The sequence below is a fragment of the Odocoileus virginianus genome, chromosome 19 (genome assembly GCF_023699985.2).
Source record: "Odocoileus virginianus isolate 20LAN1187 ecotype Illinois chromosome 19, Ovbor_1.2, whole genome shotgun sequence".
Lineage (NCBI taxonomy): Eukaryota > Metazoa > Chordata > Mammalia > Artiodactyla > Cervidae > Odocoileus > Odocoileus virginianus.
Window position 1 is genome coordinate 18,088,799 of NC_069692.1, and position 17,909 is coordinate 18,106,707.

General features: G+C 43.1%; 1 protein-coding gene and 1 long non-coding RNA gene across 11 annotated transcripts in view; one reads left to right on the top strand and one right to left on the bottom strand.

Annotated features, from left to right (window-relative positions):
- Positions 1 to 1,600, bottom strand: part of LOC139029690 (uncharacterized) — a 31,529-nt gene extending 29,929 nt beyond the window's left edge. Inside the window, exon 1 of the long non-coding RNA XR_011481888.1 lies at positions 1,337 to 1,600. This is a non-coding gene — a long non-coding RNA (uncharacterized lncRNA). The remainder of the gene's footprint in view (positions 1 to 1,336) is intronic.
- Positions 1 to 17,909, top strand: part of MCM9 (minichromosome maintenance 9 homologous recombination repair factor) — an 88,107-nt gene that overhangs the window by 66,831 nt on the left and 3,367 nt on the right. For 2 of the 10 annotated variants that reach the window (XM_020899698.2, XM_070449900.1), the window contains exons 9-13: positions 2,988 to 3,190; positions 3,778 to 3,981; positions 5,271 to 5,353; positions 5,823 to 5,968; positions 10,494 to 12,488. The exons of 1 other annotated variant lie outside the window; for it this stretch is intronic. In XM_020899698.2, the coding sequence (XP_020755357.2) occupies positions 2,988 to 3,190; positions 3,778 to 3,981; positions 5,271 to 5,353; positions 5,823 to 5,968; positions 10,494 to 11,952 (2,095 nt within the window). In that variant the 3' untranslated portion in view covers positions 11,953 to 12,488. Of the gene's footprint in view, positions 1 to 2,958; positions 3,191 to 3,777; positions 3,982 to 5,270; positions 5,354 to 5,822; positions 5,969 to 10,493; positions 12,489 to 17,909 lie in introns of those variants that run through there. 7 more of the 10 variants (XM_070449902.1, XM_070449903.1, XM_070449904.1 and 4 more) reach the window with 7 other exon arrangements.

Here is a 17,909-nt window from a genome sequence, read left to right on the forward strand (position 1 = left end):
AAGCCCTGCTTAACTGTAAAGGAAGATGGGATTTAATCTTGCCCTGCCCCCAGGGAGAAAGGAAAACCATGTTTGCACACAGAGCAGCCATTGCCACCAGCCGGAGCTAAATTTGGAAGTGCCAGCCTGTAGGTAGTGATTAAAGCCGTCAGCAAAGATGGGGATCGCCCATACAGATGTGATGAGACTATTAAGACCGCCACAAAACAAGGGTGCTTTCTGGAGGGCCTGCCAGGGTAAAAATCACTTATGTAATTTATGTAGTAAAGTTTAAGCGTGTGGATTAAACAATGGAGAAGCAGGTTTTTCAGAAACTGGAATGTTGTCACTCTGAAGTTAGTGCAGGAAAAAAAAGTCTTTAGTGTGATTGTTTTACATCTGGTGAAGCCTGTGAGTATAAAATGACTCTGAATTTGAGAAATACTGATCTAAATAAAGATTTTTATTTATCCCTTATTCATTGAGCACTTAAATTTGTGACAGGTAGCGTGAGCACTATAACAGTAAGTCACAGGCCCTCAAGGGGAATCAAATTAAGTAGGAAAGACAGAAGGCAAGGAAATGCATACCTAAAACCTCAGGCCCAATCTTTAAGACCACGGGAAGCACTTAAAACATTTCACCACCAGGGTAACAGTCTGGAGGTACAGGAGTGATGGTTTTGGAGTGAAGCTGACCTGGGTTTGAATCGCAGTTCTGTTGCTCTGCTCATAACCTTAACTGTGGTTATTACCATCTGGAACCATCTAGTTTCCTTATTTCCAAGTTGGTGATAATATCTACCTTTCAGGTGGTTGTGAAGATCAGGGGTAACATGTGTACATAAAGCCTGGCTCAGTGCTTGGTATTACATGTGTGATAGTTGTCCTCTTGTTATTAGGAGGGTGGAGCTCACACTGGGTTGGTGAGATGGCCCTGACCTCACACGCATTCATGAGTTCCTCGTTCAGTTGTGTGTAGTGAGCTGCTGTTGTGCACATGGTACTTAGGATGAGGCCGTGTGAGTACCTCTGTTCTCTAAAGCCCCGTTAAGGTGATAATGTGGGTCATGTTTGTATCACAGGTTTGCAGCCACCAGACTTACATACTGTCTTCCCCTCTTTCAAGTGACCGAGGCCACTCTGTCCCCCTGGAGACGTCCCCACCTTCCTCTTTGCTGCTGGTCACAGCCTGACTTACTGTCCCACACCGTCGCCTCTTCCCCTGCCTCCTGCTCTCCCTTCATTGCTCGAATCTCCACAAGCTGCCCCCTCCACCTGAGGAAGACTGTTTTTCCTTAGCTCTCTTCCCAAAGCTGCAGCTTTGCATTTTTCCCAGTTACCTCAGAATAACTCACCACCTTCTTTCTGTCTCTGCTTGTCCATTGTCCTTCTCTCTTTGCAGACACGAACGCTGGTGACTGCCACCAGCATCCGTTGCACACATCCTGTCTGGTGGGCGCCGTGTTGCGCCTCCCCGTCCTCCAGCAGTTCTGTTGTGAACTCATCAAAGGCGGGGACCAGCTATGTACCTCTCTCAATTTTCAGTACAGTCCTTTGCCCACAGGAAATGACTTGTAAATAGCTCTTGAGCAGAGAGAGGAAGAACAACCAATTTTATCTCTCAGAAAATCATTTTTAAGCAATTATTTCATAAATAGTTTTGTTTTGTATTGTGTTGAAGTATTGAAGCAATATTCATTTTTTTCTGATAAGTGCAAATAGCCTCTTTGGTATTAGATTAAATGTGCTTTTTGTGGGATTAGTTAGGAACCATTTATTATATTGGTTTTATGGCAAATTGATTCTGAGTTCTAAACAGCTGCCTTTACAAAGTCATTTTGGTATATGAATAAGACGTGGACTCTGTGTTCAGAATTTTTCCTTGTCGGTGATTTCTTTAAAAGAGGATTTAGTTTTCAGTGAAAGTACCTTGTTTGTTGTTCTCTTCTGTGTCTGTTTGTGCCACTTACCACAAATACAGATTCTCAGACTTTTTCAGTCCTCAGGCATGAGGTCACTGCTGGAGCCAACTGGAAATAGATCAAGGATTAACACATGCACATGTTTACCGAAGTCCCAGGGCTATGCGCTACAACTGAAAACGACCATCACTAGAGAGCGGACAGCTTTTACAGAGAAGGAATTCCATACTTGTTACCATCAGTGAATGTGCCGTATTATTTTGAGGACTTGCCCATCATAAACAAGTTTAAAAACAACATCTGAGTTATGTCATCTCCATATCTGTCCCACCACTGCCCTGCCGAGGACTTGCGTGCCTCTTCCTCAGCCACTGCCCTGTCTCCCCAATGTGTCCCATCTGTGGTCCTTCCCCGTCTAACCAGCCCACCATGCCCTGACCTTTTCAGCCTTCCCTTCGCTGTTGCTCCTCAAAAACACCATGCTAATCAACCTTCAGTTTTCCTGATTTCTTCTTTTTCTATCCCTCCTCCCCTCCGTCCCTTGCTCCTTCCTTTCCTTTCCCTTCTGCCTGTTTCTTTCACTTTTAGAAGAAGCAAAACAAGTAAGTGAACTCAGGGAACAAGTCCATGTGTCACAAAAGGCCTTGCTCAGAAACCACTTCATAATGTTTCTCTGAGTGTCTCTTCCATCCACATAGATGAATACACATCATCTGTATTTCCCCTGGGAAGTTTATGCTTCTAGAACTTACTGTATTCTGCCATGTCTCACCATTATAGCAAATGGATTGCAAACTCCTCAAGAGCAGTATCCACGTGTGGTTTAACTTCATATACCTCTTAGAGGGGTCTGCTCAGAGTCAGGGCACAAGAAATGTGTATTGAGCACTTGCTTCTCTTCAAGATAGGCTAGTATAAATATGTCCTTCATTTGAACTTGGTGTTTGTATCATTCCACATTCTCTTTGACATGACCATCTCTAGATTTTTAAGGTACGGGAACAGCCCCTTTCTGTTAATAAGTTTAATATTGTTTTTCATTTGAATCTCAACAGTCAGTGAACTCTGCCTTCTCATTTGGTAGCCTCGTGTGCAAACTGAACACAAGGACCACCGTCCTCGCAGCAACTAACCCCAAAGGCCAGTACGACGCCCATGAGTCTGTGTCAGTGAACATCGCCCTTAGCAGCCCGCTCTTAAGTCGCTTCGACCTGATCCTGGTTCTGCTTGATACCAAGAATGAAGACTGGGATCGTATCATTTCCTCTTTTATCTTAGAAAACAAAGGTATGTGGAAACGATCAAATCATTCAAATTGACAGAGTAGACATAAATGAAATTTTCCTTGAGGAAAATCAAATAAAGACCCAAGGTCCCACACCCAAGAGTCTATAGAGAAATGCTTAGACTGAAAGCAGTGAGCCTAGTTAGTGAGCCTAGAACAATGCGCAGAAGGAAAAGGGTCTTTCTTTGCTTGCCACAGGTCCTTTGTGGTGAAAGGGGGCAACTTTATGTATAATTACCACATGGTTCACCTCCTATACACAAAGAAAACTGGACTGAATTTATGAAACAGAATTCTAAATGTGGAGCTTTTGTCAAAAAATTAGGCTTATCAAATATTAGTTATTACTGTATATGGCAGAACAATTATTCTGAATAATTTAAATCCCTGTAGGAAGCTTACCTTTATTAAGCTTAGAGCCCAAGACTGTTTATTATAGAACTATATGCAGAGACAGGTCTAGATTTCAGTGGCCAGAGAATCGGAAGGTTATCCTTTTAAAAACAAGTACAAGACCTTTATCAAAACACTCAATATGAGATATTTGCCTGTTTTTAGAAATTACTGACCCAATACCTGATATATACAGGTTACCCAAACAAATCAGAGAAGCTCTGGAGCATGGAAAAGATGAAATCCTACTTCTGCCTCATTAGGAAACTACAGCCCACACTGTCTGATGAGGGTAATCAAGTTCTGCTCCGGTACTATCAGATGCAAAGGCAGAGTGACTCCCGGAACGCTGCCCGAACCACCATCCGCCTGCTGGAGAGCTTGATACGACTAGCAGAAGGTTAATTTCACTCAGCAAACACTTTTATTGGGTGCCCAGTGTGAGCTAGGGCTTTCCTGGTGGCTTCGACTGTAAAGAATCCACCTGCAATGCAGAACACCTGGGTTCGATTCCTGGGTTGGGAAAATCCCCTGGAGAAGGGAATGACAACTCACTCCAGTATTCTTGCCTGGAGAATTATGGACAGAGGAGCCTGGCGGGCTACAGTCCATGGAGTCGCAAAGAGTCCGACACGACTAAGAGACTAAACACACAGTGTGAGCAAGGCTTGGGACTTGGCACCATGAATTCAGAGATGAGTAAGGATGACCTCTGAGATGCTTGCTCCCAGTTGGTTAAAAAGTAAAAGCTTGAAGCTACGAAACCTACACAGATTATAGATGTTGAGTGGAATGTAGTGGCGTTAAGGAAAAGGAATCTTTGTGACATCTCATAACTTCCTGTAACTTAGGACCTCATTCATTTAGAAAGTCTTATTTACTGTATGTTTTCTTTCCCAATGGCCTCTGTTTGAATATGCCTGTGTTGGGAACTGTTTTCTGTATAGCATCCTGGGTTATTTCTCACCAGTTGCCACTCACAGCCACCACTAACACAGTAACGTTGAATTAACAATGCTGTCCTCTGTCCCATCCCTAACAAGTATGAGACTTGCGTGCATGCTTGCAGCTCATATGCATCCCCAGACTTTTTTCCCCTTAATACTGGCTTTTACATTTAGCACTTACTTAAATAATCCTAAAGATTTTTTTTCACGTGAATTAACTGTATGATATGATATATGCTTAACTAAAAAGTTCCATAAAACAAAACTGCTTCACTTTGTCAAGGATTTATAATTAATATTAAGGCAAGAAATACCTAAGATTCAGGCTTGCAAGTTTGGTAGTTTTGAAAAGCTGACAGATAAAGAGATGTACCAGAAATGAGAAATGAATTTTAGTTTCGTTTAGATTATACTAGATTAGAGCGTAAGAGTTAAAAGTTACTAAACATCAAGTATATGCTTATATAGCCCCTTTCTTTGCTGGAGCCCAGGGTACTTTTTCATGTGAATACACAGAATTGTCATGGGCTGTGCAGAAGAATTAGGCCCCCTATTAGAGAAAGAACCTTAAAGCTACTTGAACTTAGACATCTGTGCTGGTTCTAGTAAAATGTATTTGTTATTAGAAGCACATTAATAATATACAGTTTTGGAGTAGGGAGCACCAAGGAGAGTATTACATTTGTCACCTCAGATATTCATGAAAATAATTTCCTCATCATTTCAAATGCACCTTTCATAGCTCATGCTCGCCTGATGTTCCGTGATAGAGTGACTCTGGAAGATGCTGTCACAGTGGTGTCAGTAATGGAGTCCTCCATGCAGGTAAGCATATCTTGTACCTAATATTTGAACCCTAATTGCAAGCACTGTTTAAAAAAGACAGTTTATAACATACCTGGAGTTATAAAAATGGCCATATTTTAGACCTATTCATTCCTGGAAGTTTATCCAAAGAGAACCATTTAAAAGAAGTGAAAAAAATTGTCATGGAAACAGTCTGCACTGTTTTACCCACTGGTGTAAAGTAGTGGGTCTTACTCCTTTTTCTCCTCAACACAGCTGAGATGCTCATGGTTCCACTCGAGACAGCGTGGCTCCTCAGAGCGGTGCGTGCCGCTGGGGAGTGGGGGAGAGGACCCCTGAGAGTTGAGTCAGGCTCCGGGATGCTCTGATGGCCGTGACGGGGGCGTAGGGGGTGGTCTTACCGCCTGGGGCCCGTGGTCCCCGGCGTGCACTTCTGTGTGCAGGCCTGCTGACTCTGCTGGTGTCTCCCGTGTTCTCGCCCTGTCAGGGAGGCGCGCTGCTAGGAGGTGTGAACGCGCTCCACACTTCCTTTCCTGAAAACCCTCTGGGGCAGTACCAAAGGCAGTGTGAGCTTATTCTGGAAAAGCTGGAGCTGCCCGACCTCTTGAGTGAAGAACTGAGAAGACTCGAGAGGTGAGAAAAGAAAACCAAGAAAGGCATGTCATGGAACATGCTTGTTTGGCATTTAGTGAAACAAAAGAAGTGGAAAGTAAGTGGAAAATCTGTGTAGGAGATTGCGGTTACTTGGTGCTATATAATCTACTCCATCAAAGCTCAGTGGCTTATCAAAAAAACCCACCATACCCTTTTAGTGCCCACTTTCTGGGAGTCAGATTCAGGGGCGTTCAGTGGGGATGTTTATTTCTGTTTCACATAGTGCCAGCTGGGGTCACTCATACACCTGCTAGCTGGGAGCTCAGCTGGGTTTGGAACTTCGAAGGGAGCTTCTGTCACATGTGTGTGGTGCCTTTGCTGGGGCGGCTTACTTGGCCAGGAGCTCTCTCTACCGTAAGGTAGTAGGAATTCTGAGATGGTAGCTTAGGACGCAAGTAGCTGAGCAAAAGTGGAAGCCGCTAGCCTCTCATGGGCTGGGCCAGAGCGGACATGGCATCACTTCTGCCACATTTTACAGGTCAGAGCAAGTCACAGGGTCAGCCCATGTGCAAGGTGAAGGGACATGGACACCACCTCTTGATAGGAGAAGTGGTGTAGACATATGGAAAGGAGGGGACTGATGGCAGCCTCTGGGGGGACCACCTTCCACAGCTGTGTTTCCTTGGCTGGCTGGTTTAGTGAGCCTTATGGAGAACATGGACTGGTCCTTGACTGTGTATAATCAACTGGGTCCTGATTATATGAGAAGGACCAAGGTATGCCACCTACAGTTTACACCCAATATAACGCACAGTTTCCATTGAGAAACCTTGGTGAATGGGCTGTATCCTGTTTACTACCACCGCTTTTTTCCTCTTCTCTTTCTTTGGCTCAGTGTAAGAGGTAGTGCTGTCAGAGAGGTGGCTGGGACTGCTGTTGAGGAAGAGGAAATTGGCCGCCAAGAGAGTGGTCTCTCTCATCCTAGGCCAGACCCAGACACAAAGTGTTTTATAAGCTGGGCTGTTTCACGTGTGGCAGGAAAGGACATGTGCAAGGGTATTTGCATAAAGAATCTTCATGTTTATTAATATTTTCATTCACTTCTTATTGTCTAAAGCTTTCCTCGAAACATAATAAATATTTGATCTTTAGTCTTTATATGGCAGCTTCCCTAGTAGCTTAGATGGTAAAGAATTTGCTTACAATGCAGAAAACCTGGATTCAACCCGTGGGTCAGGAAGATCCCCTGGAGAAGGGAATGGCAACCCACTCCAGTATTCTTGCCTAGAGAATTCCCCAGGTTGAGAACTAAGTGACTAAGAACACACACAGTCTTTATATGACCCAGGTGGAAGAAAATCGCAGGTAGAGACCGAGGCACAAGCTGCTTTCAGGCCAGCCCTGTGCCAGAATGCCAGGACGGTTCTGGAAGTGGAGATAAGAGTACAGCAACGGCTTTACCCGGAAAAGGCCCTTCTGGTCTGTTAGCAGCTGCTCTGACCCTCCCTCAGCATCACGATTTCCTTCCCTACTACACTCCCAAATCTGTGACTTAAAAATTAACAATTTAACAGCCAAACTGAAAAAATTCTTCAGTAAGAATTACATTTTATGTTAAAGAGGTAAATCTATTTTTCATCCTACAGGGGAACAATGCAGGAATGACAGGAGCAGTGTTTCAAAACCCCCTTTTCTAGTGACTTGTTACTGTGGACATGTGGGAAGGAACATGTCACACGCATCACCTCAAGAATTTTTGCCTGAACTTTTTGCTTGAAAGAAAGAGCCGCTCGGTCATGTCTGATTCTTTGCAACCCGCCAGGCACCTCTGTCCCTGGGATTCTCCAGGCAAGAATACTGGAGTGGGTTGCCATGCCCTCCTCCAGGGCATCTTCCCAAGCCAGGGATGGAACCCGGGTCTCTCGTATTACAGGCAGATTCTTTATCATCTGAGCCCTGCTTGCTCCCTAAATACGTGAGCTTCTATTACAGAGTAGACTTTGAGTCTGTGCCTGTGTCGAGGGAGTGAAGGATGGCAAGTGTGTCCATCAGGCCTCTTCCTGCTGGTGCACGTGGGTTAATCGTTGACCTGAGCGTGTTACCAGTGTTGATCTCAAAACTGGGCACTGGGGAATAGAGAGCATGTGAGAGCCTAGCAGCTACGCAGGGAGAATTTGGGGTGCACATCAGGATGATTAGCTGTTGAAGCTAATCATCAAAACCTTGAGAATTCTTTTCCTGGCATTTCTCTCCTATTTTGCTCACTCCCTTCATCCAGCAGTGTTCTTGTTCTATTTATAAAACCCAGGCACAGCTTTCTGGGGAAAAGTGGGAGATGGTTTTGTCCTGCTGATACCCGGTAAATTTGCACTTTGTCTAAAATCAGCCTCTTTATCTTCTGGTCTCCTGGCCTTTTCATGATCCATAGTGTTAAGATCAGTACTCTTCCTTTGGTTCTTTTATGTGTTGAGGTAGCCGATCCTTTTCAGTCCTGTCCTGGGCTTGGCTTTGCATTTGGAGAGGGTTCTCACATTTTGAGTGAGCAGAAACTCATTTGAGTACCCCAAACTGACACACGTCAGATTCAGGAAAGGAAGGACTGTGAGTCTCAGAGCAGTGTTGTATGATAGAAAAAGGACAATTGGACTTATCAGATTCAAGATGACCCTCCTGGAGGGAAGGAAGGAAAACACAGAAAGAGTAAGTGATGGTATGAAAGCTAGGATTCTGCCTTAAAAAAAATTTCTTTTTCCCTTCTGGTATTTCTTTGTAATGCAAGAGTTCCTGAGCTGATCCTCAAGCAACAAAACCAGGTGCCCACAAAGGGGGGCATCTCCTGTGCCCCCTGTGTCGCAGGCAGATTCTTTACCCCTGAGCCACTGGGGAAGCCCCTCTACTAGTGACAGCCAGCCTCAAATGGCAGCTGTCCTACCCATCTCAAAGTAGAGTGTGAAGATGTCTTTTAGGTGGTATAGTAAAGTGTAGAGTTTAAATAGCAGTACCTTTAAAATTCCCATAAATTATTCAAGTTGTGGAGTGTTAACAGTTATGAGTATCCCTGACCTCAATTTGATACTGAAAGTATACTAGATAGTAGTAATTTTGAAAGCTATTTGGGTTTGTTTGTTTTTGTCTTTTTTGGTCTGACTGTGATTACAGTGAATTCAGATTTTCTGTATTGTTGTTCCCAAGTCTACTATGAGTGACTGTAGCCCCAATTTTTAAAGTAAATTTTTAGTGTTTTTTTCCTGGTTGTAATCAATAATACATTCTTTAAAATTAAAAAAAAAGTTTATTATTTATTTATTTATGTGGCTGTGCCAGGTCTTCGTTGCGGCATACAGGACTTTTAGTTGCTGGCCGCATACTAGATCTAGTTCTCTGACCAAGGATTGAACCCGGCTCCCCTGCTACAGAGTCTTAGCCACTGGAACACCAGGGAAGTTCCAATACACATTCTTTATAAAGTATTTTGAAAGTAACAATAGTGAATTAATAAGGGGAAAAAAATCACACATAACGTTATTTCCCAGAGAAAGTTATCATTAATGTGTTAATGTATTTAAATACATTTAAATTTAAATCCATTTAATTTTGATATCTTCTGTTCCTTTTCTATGATAACACATGATTTTCAGAAAAATTAACTTATCAGCTTTTTGGTGTAGTTTCTTTTCGGATTTAGTGCCTGGAAGCAGAGACATATTGCTCCTTATACTGAAAAGGCATTTTTAGGTTGTTAGGAAGGGCTTTCTAAGGGATGTCTTTTTGAAAAGCTGCTGTAATCCCTGTTAGAAATCAGTCCTCTGGCAATATTTCAGTTTCTAATATGCCCAAGGTTTAAAACGAATGTCACAAGGTTAACTCCGTCATTCTCGGTAGGTCAGTAGGTTTCAACTCTGTATCTGTCTGATGGAGAGTGGCTGCCCGGAACAGATGCTTGGCAGGAAAGAGGTCATGACTGCCTGGGGGAGGCCTGCCACGAGGGTGACTGCTGGAGGGGGCAGAGGGTGCCAAGCACAGAGGAATCATAGTCTCTTTACTCTTGAGGAAGGTCATTTTTTAGATACACTAAAATTCAGTACCTCATTTAATTAAAGAGGTTTGAGGAGGTCATAATCTTTGGTTCTTTCCCTCTGATCTTTCCCTTTGGTTCAGCTCTGCAGACTGGCTGCGAAATAGCTCGAGCCACTTCCCCTGGTCAGTAGTCAGCTACTGTTCACATAGCCCCCAGGCTGTCTTGTAGGTGAACATTTAACACTGGAGAAAAGACTGACCTTCCGACAATCTGATGAATGAAACAGACTTCCAGAGAGATCTGAAAATATAGACAAACCTGCTCTTTCATTTTCTTTATTTTACTATAGTTTTAGGTTAAATTAGTATGATTATCAGAGCACTTGTATTCTATCCTGATGAAAAAGGATAATTTCCTCCTGCTGCTCTAAGAGATGGTATGTGGTATTGGCCTGGAATTATGCTGGACTTAAACCCTTAGATGGCCTCTCAGAGAATAAAGAAAGGAAAAGATTAAAGAAATACATGTTTTCCTTATATGCTGCAGGTTACAGAATCGGAGTGTGGATCAATCCCAGCCGCAGGCTGTGGAAGCAGAGATGACTCCAGGGTCCCTGGGAGGTGACACGCAGAAAGAATCAAACTTCAGAACATCGACGCAGCAGGAAGTAAACAGTAGCACCCATCAGTTCTCTGTTGGAGGCAATCTCGGGGGAAGCCCACTTCTCGGTCCCCCTTCCCATCTGGGGCCTAAAAGACCAACAAGTAGGAAGCATTCAGAGGAGCACAGAAATAGCCAGGATGACAGTTTGGATTGGTTTGACTCTGTGGCAACTCATCCGATTGAACCTAATAGCACTGCTCCGGTGTCTCCTAGTCCCAAAACAAGAAGGGGGTTGAAAATCTGCAACAGCAGATCTCAGGGTAAGGAGGAAAGGGAGGCAGGCCAAAGGAGCAAACTGGAGAGTAAACCACCTCCAGCAGCAGGAGAGACAGAAGCTCCATTGAGGCCAGACAGCCATGAGGATGAAAGGGCAAGACAGGCCGCCACGGTTTCTGAAGCGGCCGTATGTGCTGATGAACCCGACTTGGTGCTGACTCATCACGTCCCCAGGAAACTGCACAAGCTGCACAGGGCGAGGGCCCGGGAGTTGTGCAGGAATCCCGCCAGGCCACCCTCGCAGCCCACAAGCCCTTCTCATCCTCAGCCCACTCCTATCCAGAGCCCAGAGAGAGCGCTGGAAACTCCCAAAAGGAAGAGGCAGAAGTCACATGCTCAGGCGCAAGAGCCCCACCATGAAAGTGTTGAGAGTCTGGGTGCCCCTGTGGCCAAACTGGCAAAATTCACTTTCAAACAGAAGTCAAAACTGACCCATTCCCCTGAGGACCGTGGCCCTTTGTCTCCTGGCACCAGTAAACCAGTAGTTCAGAGTCCTGAAACTCCTCAGTGCAGAGCAAAAGGAGGAGCGGCTCTGCCTGGGAAGGGTCCAGAAAAGCTGGCCTCCCCCTCCAGAATTAGAAGCTCGGCTCAGCCGCAGGATGAGACAAGGGGGGTGTCACAGCAGCCACCCTACAAAGACAGACCAGGAGAGAAGAGGGAACGCGCCCCTGCAAAGGGAACTGTCCACCCTGAGTTAGAGCTTGGTAACGACACGGGGCATTTCCGTCTTGCTAGTGAAAGAGTCAGAAAGGAAGAGGTTTCGTGCAGTAATAAAAGCAGCAAGGTTCATGCTTGCACGTTAGCCAGATTGGCAAACTTCTCCTTTACTTCCCCCTCTGAATCCAAATCAGAATCCCCTCCTCCTCCTGAAAGTAAGAACCCGGGTGAGGGCGGCCCCAGCTGTGGGGCCACAGCCACAGCGCTTGGCAGGAAGAGGAAAACTTTTCAGCTGGACACATCCACCGGGAAACTAAGTCTTTCCAAAACATCTCTCTTCACTTTACCAGAACTAGATGATGAACCACTGGATTTTGATTGGGATGAGGAAATGAGAAAAAAGCCATAATCGTGAAAAGGTTTCTGGTCAAGTTTCACCCTCCCCCACCAAAGCCAGCTCCTCCAGGATGGCAGTGTGGCATTTATAGATGTGGACACTATTCTGAATGCCACCTCCCGCCCCCACCATCAGGTTTTGTAAATTCAGGTTTATCCTCATGATGTGAAAAGCTGTACAGTTATTGTAGGTCACGGTGATACCAGCACATGAATTGTATTAATTAGCAACTGTGCCTTTATTTTGCAAACATTGTACTTGTATTCCTAAAATGTTTGTTTGTTTTGTTTGGGTTTGATATTTTTTTTAAGGGGGTGGGTTGTCCTGAGACCCCTTCTTTCATTCCCTCATGCCACGAAGGTAACACTCATAAAGCTAACAAGTCCAATGGACTCTTTTTCTATTGTTTTTTTTGTTTTTCACCCAAGATGTGCTGAGTATGGTAAGTATTTATTATGATTTGTCAGAATCATGTGATTTTTCTGAATTTTTTTGATGTTTATTCTCATGTGTCATATTAAATATTATTAAAGCTCTTGTTTCTCCAAGAGGCCTTCTCATAATTCCATGGTAGACTTTAAAGATCTGGCAGCTGGTCAAAGAGATACTTTCTTGGGATATTGACCTGAGTTTTCCTTTCTTTCTTGAGCCAACAATTTATGCTTCAGATTCTTTTTTATGTCTTGGGGACTTACCTTCAACACAATTAAATCCTGCGGTTGGAAGAAGAGGCTGTATGGTAATCTCAGTCATACATCATGGCACCCATCCAAGTGGTTAATATGGAAACGTGATTCCTACTAAGTTATGATTCATTTGTCTTTAAACCCAAGCAATGACTGTTTGGTAGGAGCAGACAACTCAAGCTTTGTCTTTCTTAAATGCTTTTAGAATAACTTCTTCCTTTAGATTCTAGCAAGGATTCCATAATTACAAGCTTTCTGTCCTTGAGTTTGAATTTTGAAAATGATAATAGATTCCTTCATTGTCTGAGGGACTTTCAGCATGAGGAATACTGAAAGCTATATGTACTTAGTTTAATGGTCATTTCATTGAATTCATACAGAAAAAAATTTAAGAATCTCAATTTTTCTTGAGCATTTAAATATTAATTCCAAAATGGACTAATTAAGTTTTCTGAAAGACTTTAAATAATGACTACAAATTTAGTATGGGTTAGTCTTTGAGATCACCAGACAACTTAAGCAGCTGATAAAAGACATACCTAAGCAGTGATTACAAAAGTTGTTATTGCACATTCACTTAAACCTGTCCTAAAACATCAAGACTATGGTTTAGGTAATTTCTTATTTCTGTACTTTTACTGACTTCCTAGTGTAGTATGATTATTAATGTGATATCTTCCTCATCTCTCGGTATTAGTACTTTTGTGGGCTTTAGCATTCTTACTAGAACTAAAGGAAAAGGAAAGGATCTGGGTTGTTAAGCGGTTAATTCTTAGCCATGACATGGTCTGATTGTGAAAACAGGGCAATTCAAATCTGAGCCATAATGATGAGCTGACTTGTTTTTTTTCTTGGTAAACTTTTAAGTCCCTTTCTTATAAATTTTTGTCTTTGAAACTTGGTATCTCTTGCAGTACTGATATATTAAGCTAGACATGACTGATAGTGCCTAACCTATTGATCTGCCATTAGGGTGTTTTGATCTGTTCTGTTTTTGTCGTTTAAGGTGGTTGTATCCTAGAGCTTTCATTTCTGTCTTGATTCTAGAGGACTTAGTTTCATGTAGTTAACTTGTCTCTTCAGGACACAGTCATTCTTGTTTTAAAATGCAGTGTTGAATTGTCTGTCTTCCTTAGTTACTGTATATGACCATCTATGCCATCTTCTGCCTGATTATTATCTGTCCTTACCATATATCCTCTTATTTGTGATAACAAATCCAACCTACTTCTTTTTAGTACCTTCTTCTGCTGGGAACATTTGGTCAAGTTACAAGTTCCATTGTTTATTCTTCAGTGCTTACGCAGAAAGTAGTAACTATATATGTAAATATTACAAACAGGCATTATTATTAGAAAAAATAAACTACTCAATATGAATGCTCCCCTACTTATTAAAAAGTCAGCTTCTGTCACAGCTGACTTTTGTGTCATGACCTTCACAACGTGGTCAATGGGACTTCCCTGTATGTTGACCCCGAGGTCCTTTTAGGACTCTGACTTTCCTAAAAGCATCTATGCTATTTGAAAAGAACAGCATGTTCCAGACCCACGTTAGTTCTTTTCCTACCTCAGCTCATGGAATCCGCTGCCCCAAGGCACTATTCCTTAGAGACCAGGGATATTAAATGCCGAACCCAGGGCTTCAGGGATGCATGGGGGAGTCAGTACTACCACTGCTCTGGGGTCCTTTAGTTTCAGAGCTGAAAATGTTTAGTGTCCTGAGGCCATGTTTTATGCTGCTGTGTCCCACTTCTTTTATACTGTGTGATTTCACTACAACTATGGTATTTTTTCTTATATGGTATTTAACGTGTGTACCAAGGAAAAACATAGGTGTCTCCGGGGAAATATGTACAGTCTCAAAAATCATATTTGTAGTCAATAAAGGAAATGAAGGAAAGTGTAAAAATAACCTTTAATTCTGATCAATATGTCAGGCTATATTTTTTTTCAGGCCAGTGGACACTTTAGAAAGATTTTTAATGATATAAAATTATTTAAACACAATAAAAGGTGTACCTAATTTTCTTTATGAGAAGACTAACCCAGAATCTTAATTCTATCATAACTATATAAAAGGGATGAGTTTTCTGACATATTAAAGATTCACTTTTCAGTGTATATGTTTTATTCTAAGATTTATAATAGGGACTTCATTATTATAATTTTTAGCATTTCTTAGAAATACAGACAAAACAAGCATGTTATTCTGGTATCTTTAACTCTTCGGCTTAATTCAGTGAAACATTACAGGTTTTTTGAAGGTGTAGCCAAACTTTAATAATAGAGATGCACTCTTGATTGTCAGATGTTAATTCTGACAAACCTACGTATTCTTCGGGGCTTCCCAGGTGTCTCAGTGAGAGAGACGCTGCCTGCAGTGCAGGAGATGCGGGAGACAACAGTTCGTTCCTGGATTGGGACGATCTGGAGAAAGACACGGCAGCCCAGCCCAGGGTTTCTTGCCGGGAAATCCCGTGGACGGAGGAGCCTGGCAGGCCACAGTCCGTAGGGTCGCCAAGAGTGGGAAGCGATTGAACCACACACACGCCTTTATGATTTCTCTGCCTTCTTCTAGTGCCCAGCTGCTGGTGGAATTGCTGGAAGACCAATTCTACAGAAAAATCTTAGGTCAGCCACAAGGAAGATCCCTACAGCTCACTTTTAGCCAGTCCACAGCATTCAGGTGTTCGGAACCTACCGACCCAAAGGTAGTCTAAGACTACCTGGGGCCAAGCTGACGTTTCAGATGCAGCCTGTCAGACACCCTAGTTTCAAATCTAAAAAACTCCAAATGTGGAAGGCAAGGCCAGTGCATACTCCTCAGTGTTCAGAATTACGCTTTCCGTGTCTGCTTTCCATATTTTTAACATTCAAGAAAGGTGAAAGACGACTACTGGCTCACATTAAATACTCTCTCTCTGGTGGAGGTTTCACTGCCTAGGTCCCATCTTGCAAGTGGTGAAGACCCGCCCCCCCAACCAGGTGTACTGGGGAGCATTACCCCCATTCATTCCCTTCACTATCTGGGACACACACGGGAAACTGATAACTGTCCCCCGTGACACATTCTTCTCTTGTTCTTACATCAGTTCCACTGTCTTTCTTCCCTAAAAGTAATATTTGTAAAAGTGAACTTGACAGAAAAACTCAAGTATTAATAAATAGTTCATGTGTATGTAAATACCCAGATGCAAGATATCGACCAAGAAGAGACAGACGTGGGATCAGCCTGATCTCACTAAGGAGTAGGGTGTAAGTCACTTATCTTGTGAATGTGAATACTTTTGGGGCCACTCTTTTTTTTTTAATTTTTTTTTTTAATTTTTTTTTTTTTAATTTTTATTAGTTGGAGGCTAATTACTTTACATCATTACAGTAGTTTTTGTTATACATTGGTATGACTTAACCATGGATTTACATGTACTCCCGATCCCAGTCCCCCCTCCCACCTCCCTCTCCACCCGATCCCTCTGGGTCTTCCCAGTGCACCAGGCCCGAGCACTTGTCTCATGTACCCAACCTGAGCTGGTTATCCGTTTCACCCTAGATAATATACATGTTTCAATGCTGTTCTCCTGAAACATCCCACCCTCGCCTTCTCCCAGAGTCCACAAGTCTGTTCCATACATCTGAGTCTCTTTTTCTGTTTTGCATATAGGGTTATCATTACTATCTTTCTAAAGTCCATATATATGTGTTAGTATACTGTAATGGTCTTTATCTTTCTGGCTTACTTCGCTCTGTATAATGGGCTCCAGTTTCATCCATCTCATTAGAACTGATTCAAATGAATTCTTTTTAATGGCTGAGTAATATTCCATGGTGTATATGTACCACAGCTTCCTCATCCATTCGTCTGCTGATGGGCATCTGGGTTGCTTCCATGTCCTGGCTGTTATAAACAGTGCTGCAATGAACATTAGGGTGCATGTGTCTCTTTCAGATCTGGTTTCCTTGGTGTGTATTTGGGGCCACTCTTTAATGTTTTGGTCTTACCTGATGGTGCTAATTGTAAAGAACCCACCTGAAAATGCAGGAGACATAAGAGATGCAGTTTCAGTCCCTGGGTCGGGAAGATTCCCTGGAAGAGGGAATGGCAACCCACTCCAATATTCTCTCCTGGAGAATCCCATGGACAGAGGAGCCTGGAGGTCTATAGTCCATAGTGTCGCAAAGAATCATACATGAGTGAGCTACTCAACAACAACAATTTTATGTTTGGTTGGCACCTTAAGTTGACTGAATTGAACCACCAGAAAGCAAGTATTTGCATCAGGCACACTTCTGTGTGGGGACAAATGTGTTTTAATTTAAGACATCCATAATAAGCCTGTGTTGAAAGGCTGCTTAATATTTCAGGTCTAAGTTTTCAGTGCCTGCTGATACATCAAGGAGACTGGTTGCATAGCAAAACTGGGAATCTGGTGAATTGGGTTCTTGGACTGAATGTTCATTAAGCAGAAGTTATCTCACGTGATTTGGCATAGCTGGCTCGCCTCCCCTCCCTGAGGTCCTTTGTCACTTGGCCTCCAGGACATCACATGCCTGTGGTTTTCCTTACTAACCTCTTCAGGTCTCCTCAGTTTTGTGCTCCTTACCTAATTTCTCCTTCTCACTCCGACTTTTAATGCTCAAGGGACCCAGGGCTCTTTTCTATCTGCACCCCACCCCTTGTTAACCCTCATTGAGTCAGGACTCCCCATGCCTATCCACTAGCCAATGATTCCTTCCCTGAACTCCAGTATGTGTATCTCCACCTCAATATAGTTCCAATAATACTCCTGATCTTGTCCCCATCATATTTGGTCATTTCCCAGATTTATCCATCTTGGTAAATTAGAGACTCCATCCTTCCAGTTGCTTAGGCCAGAAACTTGAGTCATCCTTGACAATTTACTTTCTCTTGTACCTCACACCCCATCTATGAGCAAATCCTATGCAATCTATTGAAAATACACATCAGAATCTCTACACTTCTCACCACATTGGCTGCTGTCACACCAGTCCCAAGCCACTCTGTCACTCTGCTATATAGCCTACAGGCTATCCTCAGCACAGCAACCAGCGTGAACCTGTCAGATACTATTACTTATCTCAAACCCTCCGGCAGCTCCCATCTCATCCCAGATAAAAGCCAAGCTGTTTATAGTAGAATAATGACCTCTAAGGCCCTGCACACCTGGCCACGTGCTACCTTTTTGACATTGGATCACTGACCTTGCTGGTTTCTGTAATTTTCCAGACATGAAGCAGCCCCAGGGCCTTTTCACTTCCTCCT